Source organism: Leucoraja erinacea, chromosome 17 (assembly GCF_028641065.1).
Source record: "Leucoraja erinacea ecotype New England chromosome 17, Leri_hhj_1, whole genome shotgun sequence".
Classification (NCBI taxonomy): domain Eukaryota; kingdom Metazoa; phylum Chordata; class Chondrichthyes; order Rajiformes; family Rajidae; genus Leucoraja; species Leucoraja erinaceus.
Genome location: NC_073393.1, coordinates 42,521,380 through 42,536,408, shown reverse-complemented (window position 1 = coordinate 42,536,408; position 15,029 = coordinate 42,521,380). Strand labels below are relative to the sequence as shown.

The 15,029-nt window shown below is 44.1% G+C and overlaps 1 protein-coding gene across 4 annotated transcripts in view; it reads left to right on the top strand.

Annotated features, from left to right (window-relative positions):
* banp (BTG3 associated nuclear protein) overlaps positions 1-15,029 on the top strand; it is a 144,034-nt gene that overhangs the window by 6,453 nt on the left and 122,552 nt on the right. For all 4 annotated transcript variants that reach the window (XM_055649055.1, XM_055649053.1, XM_055649052.1 and 1 more), the window contains exon 2: positions 12,807-12,903. In XM_055649055.1, coding sequence (XP_055505030.1) covers positions 12,834-12,903 — 70 coding nt within the window. In that variant the 5' untranslated portion in view covers positions 12,807-12,833. The remainder of the gene's footprint in view (positions 1-12,806; positions 12,904-15,029) is intronic.

The following is a 15,029-nucleotide window of genomic DNA, read 5'->3' as shown; positions in this document are numbered from 1 at the left end:
ACCTAACACTTGCTAGGTGCTGCCCCGCTCCCACCTCTCTTTTGCAGGTTTCTTCCTACTACTCCCATCAGCTTGAGAAGGGCCCTGACCTGCAACATTGTCTATCCATTCCCTCCACAGATGCCACCTGACCCAGGTTTGGGGCCTTTGTAATTGGATCTGGAGCTCATGCAGGAATTTTTGATTTTTGGTGAGACATAAGTGCTCTCCATTATGTTTTTTGAGGAATATGTGTTGATAGCTTTTTGTTTTAGATATGTGTTCTGGGTGATTATTGAGTGGCTTATCCATGCCTAGGTTGGGGCTTTCAGGTGTTTTTAGTGCTTCTTGAACTGCAATGTCTGAAACATCTGAGCTTGCTGATAGTTTTTGCCTGTTTCCGTACACAACCATGATTTATATTGTACCTATTTTCTAACCTTTATTTTTACTTTGTTTCTTTGTGAGATGAAGGACTAGTGTTTTTTTTTAATTTTTTTTACTTCAATTGTCCCGTGAATGCACAATAGGCATTTATTTTTAACTATTTATGAATTAGAGCCATCTTGGAGGTGAGCATCCTCGATCTACAGTTCTGTTGTCTGCTGGCAGCTTGTTTTAATGCTGCCTGTCACATTTACCTTGTCACAGGTCGGATAGGATCCTGTATTAGGCTGTCTTTTTCATTAGTGGTTCATTGTGTGCTGTACAACCTTCTCTGCAACTGGAGCAAACCATAATGCCACTCGAATGAAGTGGAATGTTTGAACCGATGCTGACAAAACGGCAAGCATGGAAGTAGAGCTTTTTGACAATAGCTCAGATGAAAATGTACTGAAATAATATTTTGTCCTGATTCTTGGAGCTTGTAGTAAACTGTTCCAATTAGTAGAGGAGACCATCCGTGTCAGAAAATGTATATTACAACTTGGAATGTTATGGTGCCCTGAAATGGGGGGACTATGTATAAAAACTGCTGTAATTTTTACATGGTGAAACCAAAATGTATTAAAAAAAACCTTTAATAAAATCTGACAATGTACACTTTAACCACATGTGATTTTTTTTTTTTCTATTCTAAATCTCAAATTGTGGAGTACAAAGGCAAATAAATAAATGATAGGTCTTTGTCCCAAACATTATGGAGGACACTGTATATTTAAGAACACAAATCTGTCAAATGGAGCGTAATGTAGGGACGTGTACGTTCATGCACATGGGTGAGTGGTATTACAAGACAGATCATTATCTAAATGGAGAGAAACTGCAAATCAGTGAAGTTCAGAGAGATCTACAAGTACTCGTGCCTGAATTGCCAAATGTCACCACTGCTGCTGCCGATTCACTGCTTTCCCAGGGCCACGGACGCTGCTGCCACCGATCTTCCACGCCTCCCTGGGTGACCGGGGACCAGCAATGCTGTGTGTGCCAACCTGTACCTTTACTCCAGCCCCCCTGGGTCGCCACCAGCTAACACTTGGCTCTCCAACACCCACCAGCAAGCCAGAGCCGTCGCCTCACCTTAGTTCCAGGCTCAGCATCAGGCCCACAGCCTCCAACTGCACTCTCCCACACATGGGGTCTGACTCTCCTATGTCCCTCTGCTCCCACCCCCCCTACACGGAACCTCTGTAATGATTCCTCTGGATCTTTCCCTTCCCCTTTTAACCAGTTTATCGCAACTACTCCCACCCATACTCTAATCTTCATGCCCCCATCTTCTCGGAACACCCATCATCCTCACACCAGAGCTCGCCTCAAACTCCGTTTACTCACTTACCTCCCCTCCGATCTCAACCCGCATCCTTGTGTCTTCACCATCCCCCCTTAACAGTCACCTCAACAGAGGCCTGACCTTTGTTCCCTTCTGCCCCCACCTCAACGAGTTCTGGATCCGCCACGATGTAGAGGTTTTCTTCCGTCGCCTTTGTGCCTTTTTCATTGGAAAGGAGTCCTCGCCATCCAGTGATGACCCCTTCTCCCGTCTGCACCGATATCTCTCTTGGATCCCCCAGACAGCCTTCTACCCTCTTTAGACCTTTTTAATTTTAACTGCCTGTTATATGAGAACAAAGGCTCTGACCCACAGCGCTGTGGCCCTATGTTAAAACCCCGTAGTGCTGCAGCCAGTTGTGCTATATTAAGAATCCACTAGACCAAGTGCAGACCCGTTGGGCCTGTCCCCCTAAAGCAAAATTCCACCCCTGACCCATAGTCCCCAACTGTGCAGGCACGGCTTAAAAAAATCGCAAACCATACGTGGGTTTTGAATTACATTTTTACACAGATGCAAGCCAAGGAATGGCATAATTGTTAGCTGTTAATTGGACATAATCAACCTCAGCAAATTGACATCTTTGAAAGGGACTGGGTGTTTAAGCTGTCAGGACATTTTATTATTTGCCAAAATATACATCTCAATAGCATAATGATAGAAAACTTACTTTTCCACACACCACTCGTAAGTCTGGAGATTTTAATGATAGATTTAGCTTCAGAAGCGTTTTCATTTTGCATGTAAAAACCCACTTGAGAACCATGGGCAATATAAAAATTTTATAAGAATCAAGAAAAAACACATATAATGCCTTTCTGTGATGAGTGCAGTGAGCAAACGGGATAATTCCCAATATTTTCAATCTTGATATCTGCACGGCCAATGTTCGCCAACCACTTTAGCAGTTGTTGTCCTTCAGTTGTCACTTCTCTCTACCATAATTTCTCCTCACTTTTGGAATTCTGAAGTAGGATAAATGTCTCTCACAGTTACCCCGATTTCCACAATTATTTACAGTGCAAAAATTGACCATTTTGGTGGTTTTTAACAGGTAAGAAAGTACGAGTTTCATGTATTAACAGTGTATGCCGTAGGCTGCCATGTCCTCCACATGGATTGAGCTGCTCCGTGCGTCACGCCCTTTGACCCGATGACCTTACGTGCAACCCCCCTATACGGATTTTAAATATGAATTTCAGTTCAGTCTGAAGAAGGGTCTTGACCAGAAATGTCATCCATTCCTTCTCTCCACAGTCGCTGCCTGTCCCGCTGTCATTTTAATGCGTGGGAATTTAAACAAAGTGCTGTCGGCTGGAGCACTGGGACCTAAATATAGCGCTACCGGCTGGAGTGCTATGGGCTTTAAACATAGCGTTGTGGGCTTTACACATAGGTCATAGGCTGTTCAAGAAAATTCTCGTATAACAATGAGTCTTTGGAATTCTCTTTGAGCCTTTGATTATTTTTCAGGCAGTGGTAGAATTCCGGATAAGCCCAGTGGTGAAAGGTTACCAGTGGGATGGCACTTACATTGGGATTGTCCTTTATTTTGCAGAACGGTGGGTGGGCTCAAGGGGGAGAGAAGGAGGGGTGGAGAGAAGAAGGAGGGATGGAGGGAATAAGAGAGGGAGAGAGAAAAAAGGAGGAGAGAGGAAGGGTGGGAGAGGGAGGGAGAGACAGTAAGGAGGGAAGAGAGTGCGAGAGCGAGGGAGGGAGTAAGGGAGGGAGTGGGAGGCTTTCAAAATGGCTTCTACATCATCTGGTGCTAAAAGCAGGAAGCAGCTGTTCAAACAGCAGTATACAAAGAGATGGCAATGAATGCACTGTACATAGAAGACATGTCAATTGGTAGCAAAGTTATGCTTCTTGTACTCTTACATGGGTATGACCACACATAAAACAAAACATTTTTTTCAGCAAAATGGCACCGCATAAAAATACAGATTTCCTCAGCAAAATACTGATTTTCAGAATACTGAAATGCTCTGACAAAACTTGACTGCCCTGGACATGCTACAGCAGTCTGTTTTGCCGTTGGTTGATTGGAGTTGTAGTGGAGACCTTGCGTTGAGGGTGTCTTCCCTTTTTTATTTCAGACGATGCACAAAGCTGTTCCGAGCAAAATGTTTTTTAAGATTTAGGGACTCCTGGTTAAATAGAGTGAGAGAGGTTGTAGCTCTCCTGCATCAGGCTGCACTTCAGTCCATTCTTCTAATGTTTGGGCAGCCAGTGCAGACATTGGGTGAGTTAGTCAGCAGTTCTCTGGATGCCACTTCACAGGTCCTGGCATGAAGGATCTATCCAACCCACCTGCCTGCCAGTGATAAGGTTGTCCTCATTACCTGGAGAGGGAGCATGCACTGTCTGCTGCCTCTGGAGGTCTTTCAGGATTGGAATCCTGGACTAGCCAATAATGTTTTAATTTTTATATGTTTATTGTTGCTGTCTCAATAGAGAAACTTAGTGTGTTTTCTTCTGCCGAACTAGGAAATGGGTTACTAACAGCTGCACTGGTTTTGGCCCAGGGAATGCAAGCTCCTACTTGTGCTAAGCCTGCACAAACTCACAAACTTGCACTAAAGAGAGTTAATCAAAGATAGCAGGTATGGCAAGTTGGCCAAATTATAAATGGAGCAGAACAGATGCAGTGACAAAGCACCCAATAGCTTGTGGATATTATTAATCTGTCATAATGTGGTAGAAGTACATTTTTAAGAGTTCCAATTTTAAAAATAATAATTGCGTTATTTATAAAAAGTGGGTGCACGGTGGCGCAACGGTAGAGTTGCTGTCTCAGAGAACCAGCGACCCACATTCAATCCTGACTATGGGTGCTCTCTGTTTGGAGTTTGCATGTTTTCCCTCTGACCACGCTTTTCCTCCCACATTGTACAGATTTGGATGTTAATTCAATTCTGTAAAATTGGCCCTGGAGTGTAAGATGAAACATGGTCCTAGTGTCTATGGGTGATTGCTGGTCGGCGTGGACTCGATGGGCCGAAGGACCTGTTTCCTTGCTGTATCTCTAAATTAACCTCAAAACTACAAAAAGAAAGAATTATTGGAGAACTCTATAATCTTTTTAAAACAGTGTCTTGGGGGAAGATCTTTAACATCTCGAACTGTGGTAACAATTGGACATTTAAAACACAAACAAAGTCCAGCTACAGTAATCCAAATATTTATTGAGTTTCAGCATTTTTGCATCGTGTAGCCTCTAAAGGACAATCATCTGTATTCAAACTGTACTTTACACCCCCATTCAGTATTATTGTGATATTTTCATGTTCTCTCAACCTCAAGCTCACAGTGCTTAAAGTGAAAAGCAAAAGGTTTGACCGAACGCCACTTCTCAGATTTTGAAAATTATATCTCTTCTGCTTGGTTTCCATTCATTTTATAGCTTAATTCATTAAGGGTTATTCAATGTCTTTTAAAATCCGTATAAATCACATTCACACCATTATTTATTTTCATTTGTTCTTTTAAAAAATATTTAAAAAGATCGGTCAACATCCACCAACATATTTAGCATTGGGAGTAATGGATTTTTTTTTCTCTTGTTTCTATTTAGAAAAATAATTTAATTTATATTATGTTAGTTTGATATTGCGGGTGAAGGCAGTTTTTTATTGAGCACCCTATTGCCTTAGAAGATGATGGCGAACTGCTGCGTTGAAGCAGCATAATTTCCGGTGAAGATACTCTATAGTCATAATGTATGGAAACAGGCCCTGCTGCCCATCAATTTGTTTCTTGCTATCTATGTCATCTACTCCCCGCATATGTTTTGTAGCCCATGGTCAGACCCTTCTAGATTCCGAAAAAAACACATACCCAGCCTATCTAGCCTCCTGCTGGCTGAGCACACTACCCAAGGCAAAATCCTCATGAATCTCCACTGCAGATTTGTAGTGTAGTGACCTGAACGGTACAAAGTACTCTTGCTGTGTTTGAACAGAACATAGGAGGAATAGGAATACTTTATTGTCACGTGTGACTAGGCACAGTGAGATTCTTTGCTTGATTACACAATGTATACAAATAGCAGCCACCTACGGTGCTGACAAAGTTGCAAAACACGCCGGCTCCCCCTTTTGTCCCCCACCCCCAGAACAGTACAACACGGGAACAGGCCCTTCAGCCCACAATGTTTGGGTCGTGCACGATGTCAAGTTAATTTGATCTCATCTGCCTGTACATTGTCCATATTATTCTATTCCTTGCACTTCCATGTGCCTATCTAGAATCCTCTTGAATGACAATATCATATATGCCTTCATCATCACCCCTGACAATTTGTTCCAAGCCCCCATCACTCTCTGTAAACAAAAATCTTGCCCCTCTCACGTAGCTCTGCTTCTTGTGTTGGACTTTTCCACCATGGAGAAAAGGTTCTGACTGTCTATGCTATCTATGCCTCTCATAATTTTATATACTACTATCGTCTCCCTTCAACTGACATTCCAGAGAAAACAATCCAAGTTTATCGAACCATTCCTTATAGCTGAAACCCTCTAATCCAGGCAGGTTTCTGGTACCTCCACTGTACCCTCTCCAAAGCCTCTACATCCTTCCTTGTAAGGGGGCAACCAGAACTGCATGCAGTACTCCAAATGCAGTCTAATCAGTCTTACAAACCTACATCTACATTTAAATATCTGGGAGTCCGCATCTCTGAGGATATGACATGTTTCATCACACGCCTCAGTTCCTCGGGAGTAAGGCAAGGCAGCCTCTCTTACCACCTCAGGCACTTGAGGAAATTCAGAGTGTCTCGAGGATCCTCCAGTGAGACTGACGCAGCGGCCATCTGTCTCCTCTTGTCCTGGGAACATCTACCATCTCGCACCATCAATTGCTCTTGCCAAGGACAAGAAGGCTCTGCAGAGAGTAGTGCGTTCGGCCGAACATTGCACTATGGGAACTTCACTCACCCCACCTGCAGGAACTATACAACAGGAGGTGCAACTCCAGAGCAAATAAAATCATGGGAGACCCCTTCCACCCCTGCAACGGACTGTTCCAGCTGCTACGGTCAGGCAAACGCCTCCATTGCCATGCGGTGAGAATGGAGAGGTTGAGAAGGAGTTTCTTCCCAGAGGCAATTCGGACTGTAAACGCCTATCTCACCAGGGACTAACTCTACAGAACGTTTTTCCTTCCATTATTTTTCCTTCCATAATTTATTATGTAAAAGAATATGCGTGTTATGATTGTGTTTATAAATTGTTTGGTTGTTTTGTTGTTTGTCTTTTGCACAAAAGTCCACGAGCATTGCCACTTTCATTTCACTGCACATCTCGTATGTGTGTGACAAATAAACTTGACTTGACTTGACTCATGACTTCCTGACTCTTATGCACAAAGTCCCTAGCAAAGAAGGCAGACTTACCATACACCATCATTACCACCATTAGTACTTGTGCTGCCACCTACAGTGATATGAATATGGATTCCAAGATCCGTCTGCACAACAATGCTGTTAAGGGTCTTGCCATTAACTGTATATTCTTCCCTTATATTCAACCTCTCAAAGTGCAACACCTCACACTTGCTCGGATTAAATTCCATCTGCCATTTCTTGGTCCATTTCTGCAACTGATATGTATCTTCTGAACGCCTTTCTCATTGTCTGCACCTCATCCAATTGTGGGTATCGTCTGCAGACATACTAATCCATCTACATTTAGTCATGTATATATATATATCACAAACAGTAGAGGTCCCAGCACGGATCCCGGTGGAACTCTCCTGGTCACAGATCTCCAGCCAGAATATCTTTCTTCCACCACAAGTATGAATAAGCCATTTCTGGATCCATGTCACTGTGAATGTTAGCTAATGTTCAGTATAGTTGTCTGCTAACTTTCCTGTTCTTATATGCTTAATGCCCAGCGTAATAAACACCAGGAACAACCACTCTGACATTATCTCTTCAGTTTAAGATTTTACAATGTGATTTGGCATTAAGCAGAAACTACAAATTCACGGAACAAGTCAATGGCATTTATCTTCAAAGATCATATATACCAAGCATTTAGCTTATTTTCTGGATTAATCTTATATCCAAGATACAATTTATGTCAACAAACCAGTCAGAATTTCAGCTTTGAATATGGACTCAAACTTTTTTTTCAAAAGGTAGGCAGCAATGGTGCATGTCAGAAGTTTGACTCAAGTTCAACTAATCTAAATGGAATATAAAAACACATGTCAATGTTGCATGCTTCCGAATAACTCAGCCTTCCAAATCAACATTAGACATTAATCAACAAGTGAGTGATGTTGCTTAACTATCGCACCTTATTATGATATTTTAAAGTAACAATTTTGTCAATGTACACCACAGTTCTACAAACCTGTCATTCAACTAAAGCAAAAGACAAAAGACTGGAGAAGCTTGCCTTCTTTGCTAGGGACTTTGTGCATAAGAGTCAGGAAGTCATGATGTAGTTTTGTAAGACTGATTAGACCGCATTTGGAGTACTGCATGCAGTTCTGGTTGCCCCCTTACAAGGAAAGATGTATAGGCTCTGGATGAAATGGACAGATCCCTCCACAGATACTGCCTGATCCACTGTCCCTCATTCCATTTATTTTTTGCTCAAGATTCTAGCATCTGTAGTTTTGGCTGCCTTCAATCAACTAAAGGGAGGCACGGTATAGTTGCTGGCTTACTGGAGACCAAGTCTCGATCCTGCTACAGGTGCTGTCTGTACGGAGTTTGTACATGCACCCTGTGACCGCATGGGTTATTAGTTTAGTTTAGAGATGCAGCGCGGAAACAGGCTCTTTGGCCCACCGAGTCCACGCCGACCAACTATCCCCGCACACTAACACTATCCTACACACACTAGGGATCATTTACAATCTTTACCAAAACCAATTAACCTACAAACCCGCACGTCTTTGGAGTATGGGAGGAAATCGGAGCACCCGGAGAAAACCCATGCAGGTCACAGGGAGAAAGTACAAACTCCACACAGGCAGCACCCATGGTCAGGCTCGAACCCGGGTCTCTGGCGCTGTGAGTCGGCAACTCTACCCTTGTGCCACCGTGCTGCCCTAGGTTTTCTCCAGGTGCTCTGCTTTTTTCCCCACACTCCAAAGACATACAGGTTTGTAGGTTAATTGGGTTTGGTAAGTTGTAAAATTGACGCTACTGTGTGTGGGTTAGTGTACGGGGCAATTGCTATTCGCCTGTTTCTGCACTATATTTCTGAAGGAAAAGTAAAGCATGTAGAAGCACAAGGTGCTGCAGATGCTTTGAGTAAAACACAGTGCTGGAGTAACTCCGCAGATCAGGTAGTAACTGTAGAAGGAATGGACATGTGATATTTCAGGTTTGGATCCGCCAGACTGATTGAAGGATTTGGCAAGTGTTTGGATGCCCTTTTCAACCACCTCATCTCCTTGCTTTGCCTTTTAAAGGTTCTTGGGCATGTGCACCAAGTTCCCTCTGGTCTTCCCCACTCCAAAAGTGTGACATGAACCTGTTGGTAGTGGCATTTCCATGTACTTGATGCCCTTGTCCTCCTTGGTGTGAGAGGTCACGGGTTTATCTGGTCCGGAGTAGCATTTATGATTGCAGATGGCCTTTACTCCAGCACGTGTGCTGGGCCCACCTGTCAGTGAAAATCAGGCTATTCTTTGACCTCTCTGCAAAATGAAAATGATAAGTGAACCAATGGCCCTATCTTTCTGCAGGCCAGTTTCTTCAGTATTGAGGGTTTCGTTGTGCTCTGTCAACTCCATTGTAGATGATACAATGCACATGCTTGACACCAGACTCCCAAGACAGGCATTAATTTTTGAACTCTCATGGGGAGAGTTGACCAGGTGGACTGATGAACAGACTGTTCGACTTGGTGGAAAGGTGTCAGCCTCGATAACAATCAGCACGGGAGCACCTCAAGGCTGCGTGCACAGCCCCCTGCTGTATTCACTCTATACTCATGACTGCGTAGCTGGTCATAGTGCGAACTCCATCATCACGTTCGCTGACGACACCACTGTTGTGGGACGTATCACTGATGGGGACGAGTCAGAGTATAGAAGTGAGATCGACCGACTGACCAAATGGTGCCAGCACAATAACCTGGCCCTCAACACCAGCAAAACAAAGGAACTGATTGTGGACTTTGGAAGAGGTAGTATGGGGACCCACAGTCCCGTTTATATCAATGGACCGATGGTGGAAAGGGTCAAGAGTTTCAAATTCCTGGGCGTGCACATCTCTGAAGATCTCTCCTGGTCCGAGAACACTGATGTAATCATAAAGAAAGCACATCAGTGCCTCTACTTCCTGAGAAGATTACGGAGAGTCGGTTTGTCAAGGAGGACTCTCTCTAACTGCTACAGGTGCACAATAGAGAGCATGCTGACCGGTTGCATCGTGGCTTGGTTCGGCAACTTGAGCGCCCAGGAGCGCTCACAAAGTCCCGCGACCATTCCAAGCCGAGTGGGGCGGTGATGTAAGGCCCCGCTCCAGGTAATCTTCAACCCCGCAACTCGGGCGAGAGAAGTCGCCATTGCGGAAGCCCCGAAAAGCGGTCTCCCACCAGGGACCCGCGGGCTTCCGGTATTACTGTCCACAGACCTGTGGTAGGAGCTTCGAATCTCCAGGGGTCGGGTCACAGCAGCGCGCCACCACAGTTCCACCCGCTCCGGACTCGGCCAGCTCCGCGATGGTAGGTAAGTCCGCAGCTCCGCGACTGGAGCTCCAGGTCGTTCCTGTTGGAGGCCGCTCCCCGTAGCAGCCCCAACGACAACGGAGACCCAACAAAGAAAAGGTCGGGTCTCCCGTGCAGGGGAAAGATTTTAGAGTTTCCCCACCCCCCCACCCCCCACACACATCCCCTGACAAAAATAATTAAAAACTACATTGAAACGAAACAGAAAATAATAGAAAGACAGACGGACTGCAGAGGCCGCTGCTGACGATCGTGGCGCCGCCCACACACTGATCTGTTCTGTATTCATGCCTTCTATATTCTGTTGTGCTGAAGCAAAGCAAGAATTTCATTGTCCTATCTGGGACACATGACAATAAACTCTTGAATCTTGAATCTATACAGATCCGAGAAATAATTTCATTCTCTGCAGTGTTATTTAACCTGAGCTTTCAATGCATTTTCTATAAATTAGTAAATTCTTAGTTTGATTTGGCAGCCATTATAGTCACAGAGTGATACAGTGTGGAAACAGGCCCTTTTACCTAACTTGCCCACACCAACTAACATGTCCCCGCTACACTAGTCCCACCAGCCCATGTTTGGTCCATATCCCTCCAAACCTGCCTATCCAGGTGTGCTACTTTGGGGCATTGTGTTTGGCTTCATGTCTTTTGGAGAATTGCGGGTCACTTCTATCATCTCTCTTCCCTTGAGCAATTGTGGGGGGGGAGGGGCAACTCGGAAACTCCAGGTAGGCTCAAATGAAGAATGGCTGCCGAGGATCAGTTGACAGAGGTAAAGTGAAGTCATTGCATTGTCGCAAGAAGTAAAACTGTTTCTCCTGAACAGTTGTTCTTTCCCTTAAAAATGTGGCATGTGAAATATATTTCGGACCCAGAACATGCAGATCATGATCAATTCATCCCATCACATTATCCTCGCCTTTATCCCACCTCACCTGTATCCACCGATTACCTGCCAGACTTTGTCCCATCCCAACAATTTTTCCAGCTTTCTCTTCCTAGCCATTTCCTCAACAGATGCTGTCTGACCTGCTGAGTTACTCCTGCACTTTGCGTTTTACTCAGAATTCCAGCATATGTAGTTTCTTGTGTCTCCAATATGTCCTTGGAAGTGTCTTTGTACTGCAGCAGGAGAAAGAGTAGACGTTTCAGTTTAAAAAATGAAAATCTAGCAAAGGGTGGAATTGGGGAAGGAAAAACGATATTTGCATGATCTCTAGTGTAGAGAAGTAACTAAAATTGAAATACTAACACGTTTTTAGAAGCAACTCTGAGAAGAACATCCTAACGGAACAGTTTTCCTTCTAATTTATTTGGGTGAGATAAATATTGCCATACTGCATCCACTAAGACCCAGTTAAACTGAATGTTGAATTGCTTAAGTTCTATTTAAACAAGATCCGCAGAAACTTCCTTCTCAAATCTTTTGTTTTTATATCACAAAATGTGTTGCAAAGCAGGTTAGGGTTTTGGACTGATGGTGTTGAGTATTTTCTGTTATATATTAAGGTTCTTAGTTCTTGTAACTATAGTTGGGTGGAGACCATTCCATGCTTCAATTGTGCGGGGGAAGAACGAATTGCTGTATACATCTGTCTTTGTAGCTGGGATCACAAATTGGATCGAATGCCCTCGTCTGCTCCTAATTGGTTTGGGTTTGGTGTAGGTCTTGTAATCTATGTCGAGCTGACCATTTAACATTTTGTAAAAACAGGTCAAACGGTGAGCTTCACGTCTGTCTTGGAGAGGGTTCCACCCCAGAGAATTCAGAAGTTTGGTGACACTCGCTTCTCTCTCATAGGTGTTAGTAACAAATCGAGCTGCCTGTCTTTGGACACGTTCGATGGAAGAAATGTTTTTATTTGTGTATGGGTCCAATGCTGCAACTGCGTAGTCCAAATGAGGTCTAACGAGGGTGAAGTATAGCCTCTCCTTGACAGAAGTTGAACAATGATGAAAGTTGCGCCTCAGAAAGTTTAAGACACCTGTTGCTTTCACCGTTGCATGATGAGTCTGACCATTCCAATGCAGATCATTCTGCAATTTGATGCCAAGATACTTGGTTTGTTTGGATTCTTCAAGGGTGGCACCAAGTATATTGTAAGATGTTTCGCCTGGATTCCTCTTTCTGGTGACACGCATGGTTTCACATTTGGAAGGGTTGAACTGCATGCCCCATTGTTGTGACCACTCAACCATAGTATCGAGATCCTTTTGGCCAGAGGGATCTTGATACTGACCTTGGGCATCGTTATTGGAGATGGTCCATCGGTCAGCAATTAATTCGTAAAGACCACTGTAAATTTGATGGTGTTATCATGATTTTTGTTTATATTTGATATATTTCAGATCACGTAGAACCTGGATGACATCTAGATGATGTCAGGACAAGATTTGACAGACGTGGTTCAAATTGTTGTTGATGATTTTACACCTGATCAAGCAGGTAAGAACAAAATAATAGATGGAATTATGAGGAATTATGGAATTATGATATGGACTGACATTTTTTTTTCAATTCAGTCAGGAACTAGGCATTGTTGGCAAGAACATCCACAATTTATTGCACCATCCTTATCAAAGTAGTGATAAGCCATCCTCTCAAATTGCTGCAATCCTTCTGCTGCTAATTAAGATGATATTCCAGGATGTAGACCCAGCAATGATGGACCAGTGATATATTTACAAGACAGGATAGTGTGATTTGGAAAGGGATCTGCAGATAGTGGTGTCATCTGCTGCTCTTGTTCTTCTTGGCGGTGGCGTTTGCTGGTTAGGGAGCTGTTGTCAGGAGCAGGATGAGTAATTGCAATGCATTTTACAAATGGTAGATACTACAGGCTCTATGGTTCATGTTCATAAGTCATGGGAGAAAAAATAGGCCATTCGGCCCATTGGGTCTATTCCACCATTCAATCGTGGCTGATCTATCTTTCATTCTCATACCCATTCTCCTGCCTTCTCCCCATAACCCCTGATCAAGAATTTGTCAATCTGCGTCGTAAAAATTCCCAGCCGTATGTGGCAATGAATTCAACAGATTCACCACCCTCTGATTAAAGAAATTCCTCCTCGTCTCCTTTGCTATTATTGTGAGGCCATGTCCTCTGGTCCTAGACTCTCCCACTAGTGGAAACATTCTCTCCACATCCAGGCCTTTCACAACTCAGTAAGTTTCAATGAGGTCTTCCCTCATCCTTCTAAACTCCACGAGTACAGGCCCAATCATCGCCGGGATCATTCCCTGGACCCCTCTGGACCCTCTGATTGCCAACACATTCATCCTCAGATATGGGGTCCCTAATTGCTCACAATACAACAAATCTGGTCTGACTAGTGCCTTAAAAAAGCCTCAGTATTCACCCTATTTTTATATTTGACTCCTCTCAAATTAAATGCTCACTTTGCATTTGCCTCCCTTATTATCGATTCAATTAGCAAATTAACTTTTTGGGAATCCTGCACCAGCATTCCCAAGTCCCTTTGCACTTCCGATTTTTGAATCCTCTCTCCATTTAGAAAATAGTCTATGCCTTTATTGCTACTACCAAAATGCAGGACTCCACATTTTGCTCCGCTGTATTGCATCTGCCACTTATTTGCCCACTCTCCAACCTGCAGTCCTTCTGCAGAGTCCCTGATATCTCCACTCCACCTGCTCCTCCACCTATCTTTGTATCATCCGCCACACAGTCTTCCATCCTCTCATCCAACATAAAGAGTAGCGGCCCCAGCATCAACCCCTGTGGAATACTGCTAGTCACTTGCATCCAACCAGAAAAAGCCCCTTTATTTCCACTTTTTGCCTTCTGCCATTCACCCAAATTTCTACCCATACTAGTATCTTCTCTCTATAATACCATGGGCTGTCATCTTCTTTAGCTGTCTCAGGTGCGGCACTTTATCAAAGGCCTTCTGAAAATCCAGTTAAACAACATCCACTCCCACAGTTATCTGGACTGCACTTTTACTACCCTGCCTCTTGCAAAGACTCTGCCCCCTACTTGCATTTTCTCCAGCTCTGCCACATCTGCTCCCAAGATGAGGCTTCCCATTTGAGCACATCCAAAACCTCTTTCTTCAGCAAATGTGGTTTCCCCCCAATATTATAGATGGATCCCTCACCCTTGTCTTTGTGTCCCGTGGTTCTGCTCCACCCCCCCCCCCCCCCCCTCCCCGCCCCCGACAAAACATGGATAGAGTTCCACTGGTCTTAACCTGTCACCCCTCCAGCGTCTGCAATCCAACACTTCATACTTCATCCTCCGATATTTCCGTCACTTCCAATGTGATCCCACCACCGGTCACATCTTCTCATCTTCACTCCTTTCTGCCTTGGTTCATTCATCCCTTCCCACTGCAACCAGCCCCTTCCCCGGTACATTCCCCTGCAAAGGCAGGAGATGTAATGACTGTCCCTATACCTTCTCCCTTACCTCCATGCAGGGACCTCAGTTATCCTTTAAGGTGAGACGGAGGTTCATGTGCACTTCGTCTAACCTCCTCTATTGCATCCGATATTCCCGACGAGGCCTCTTGTACATTGCTGAGACCAAGCGGTAGATTCAGCAA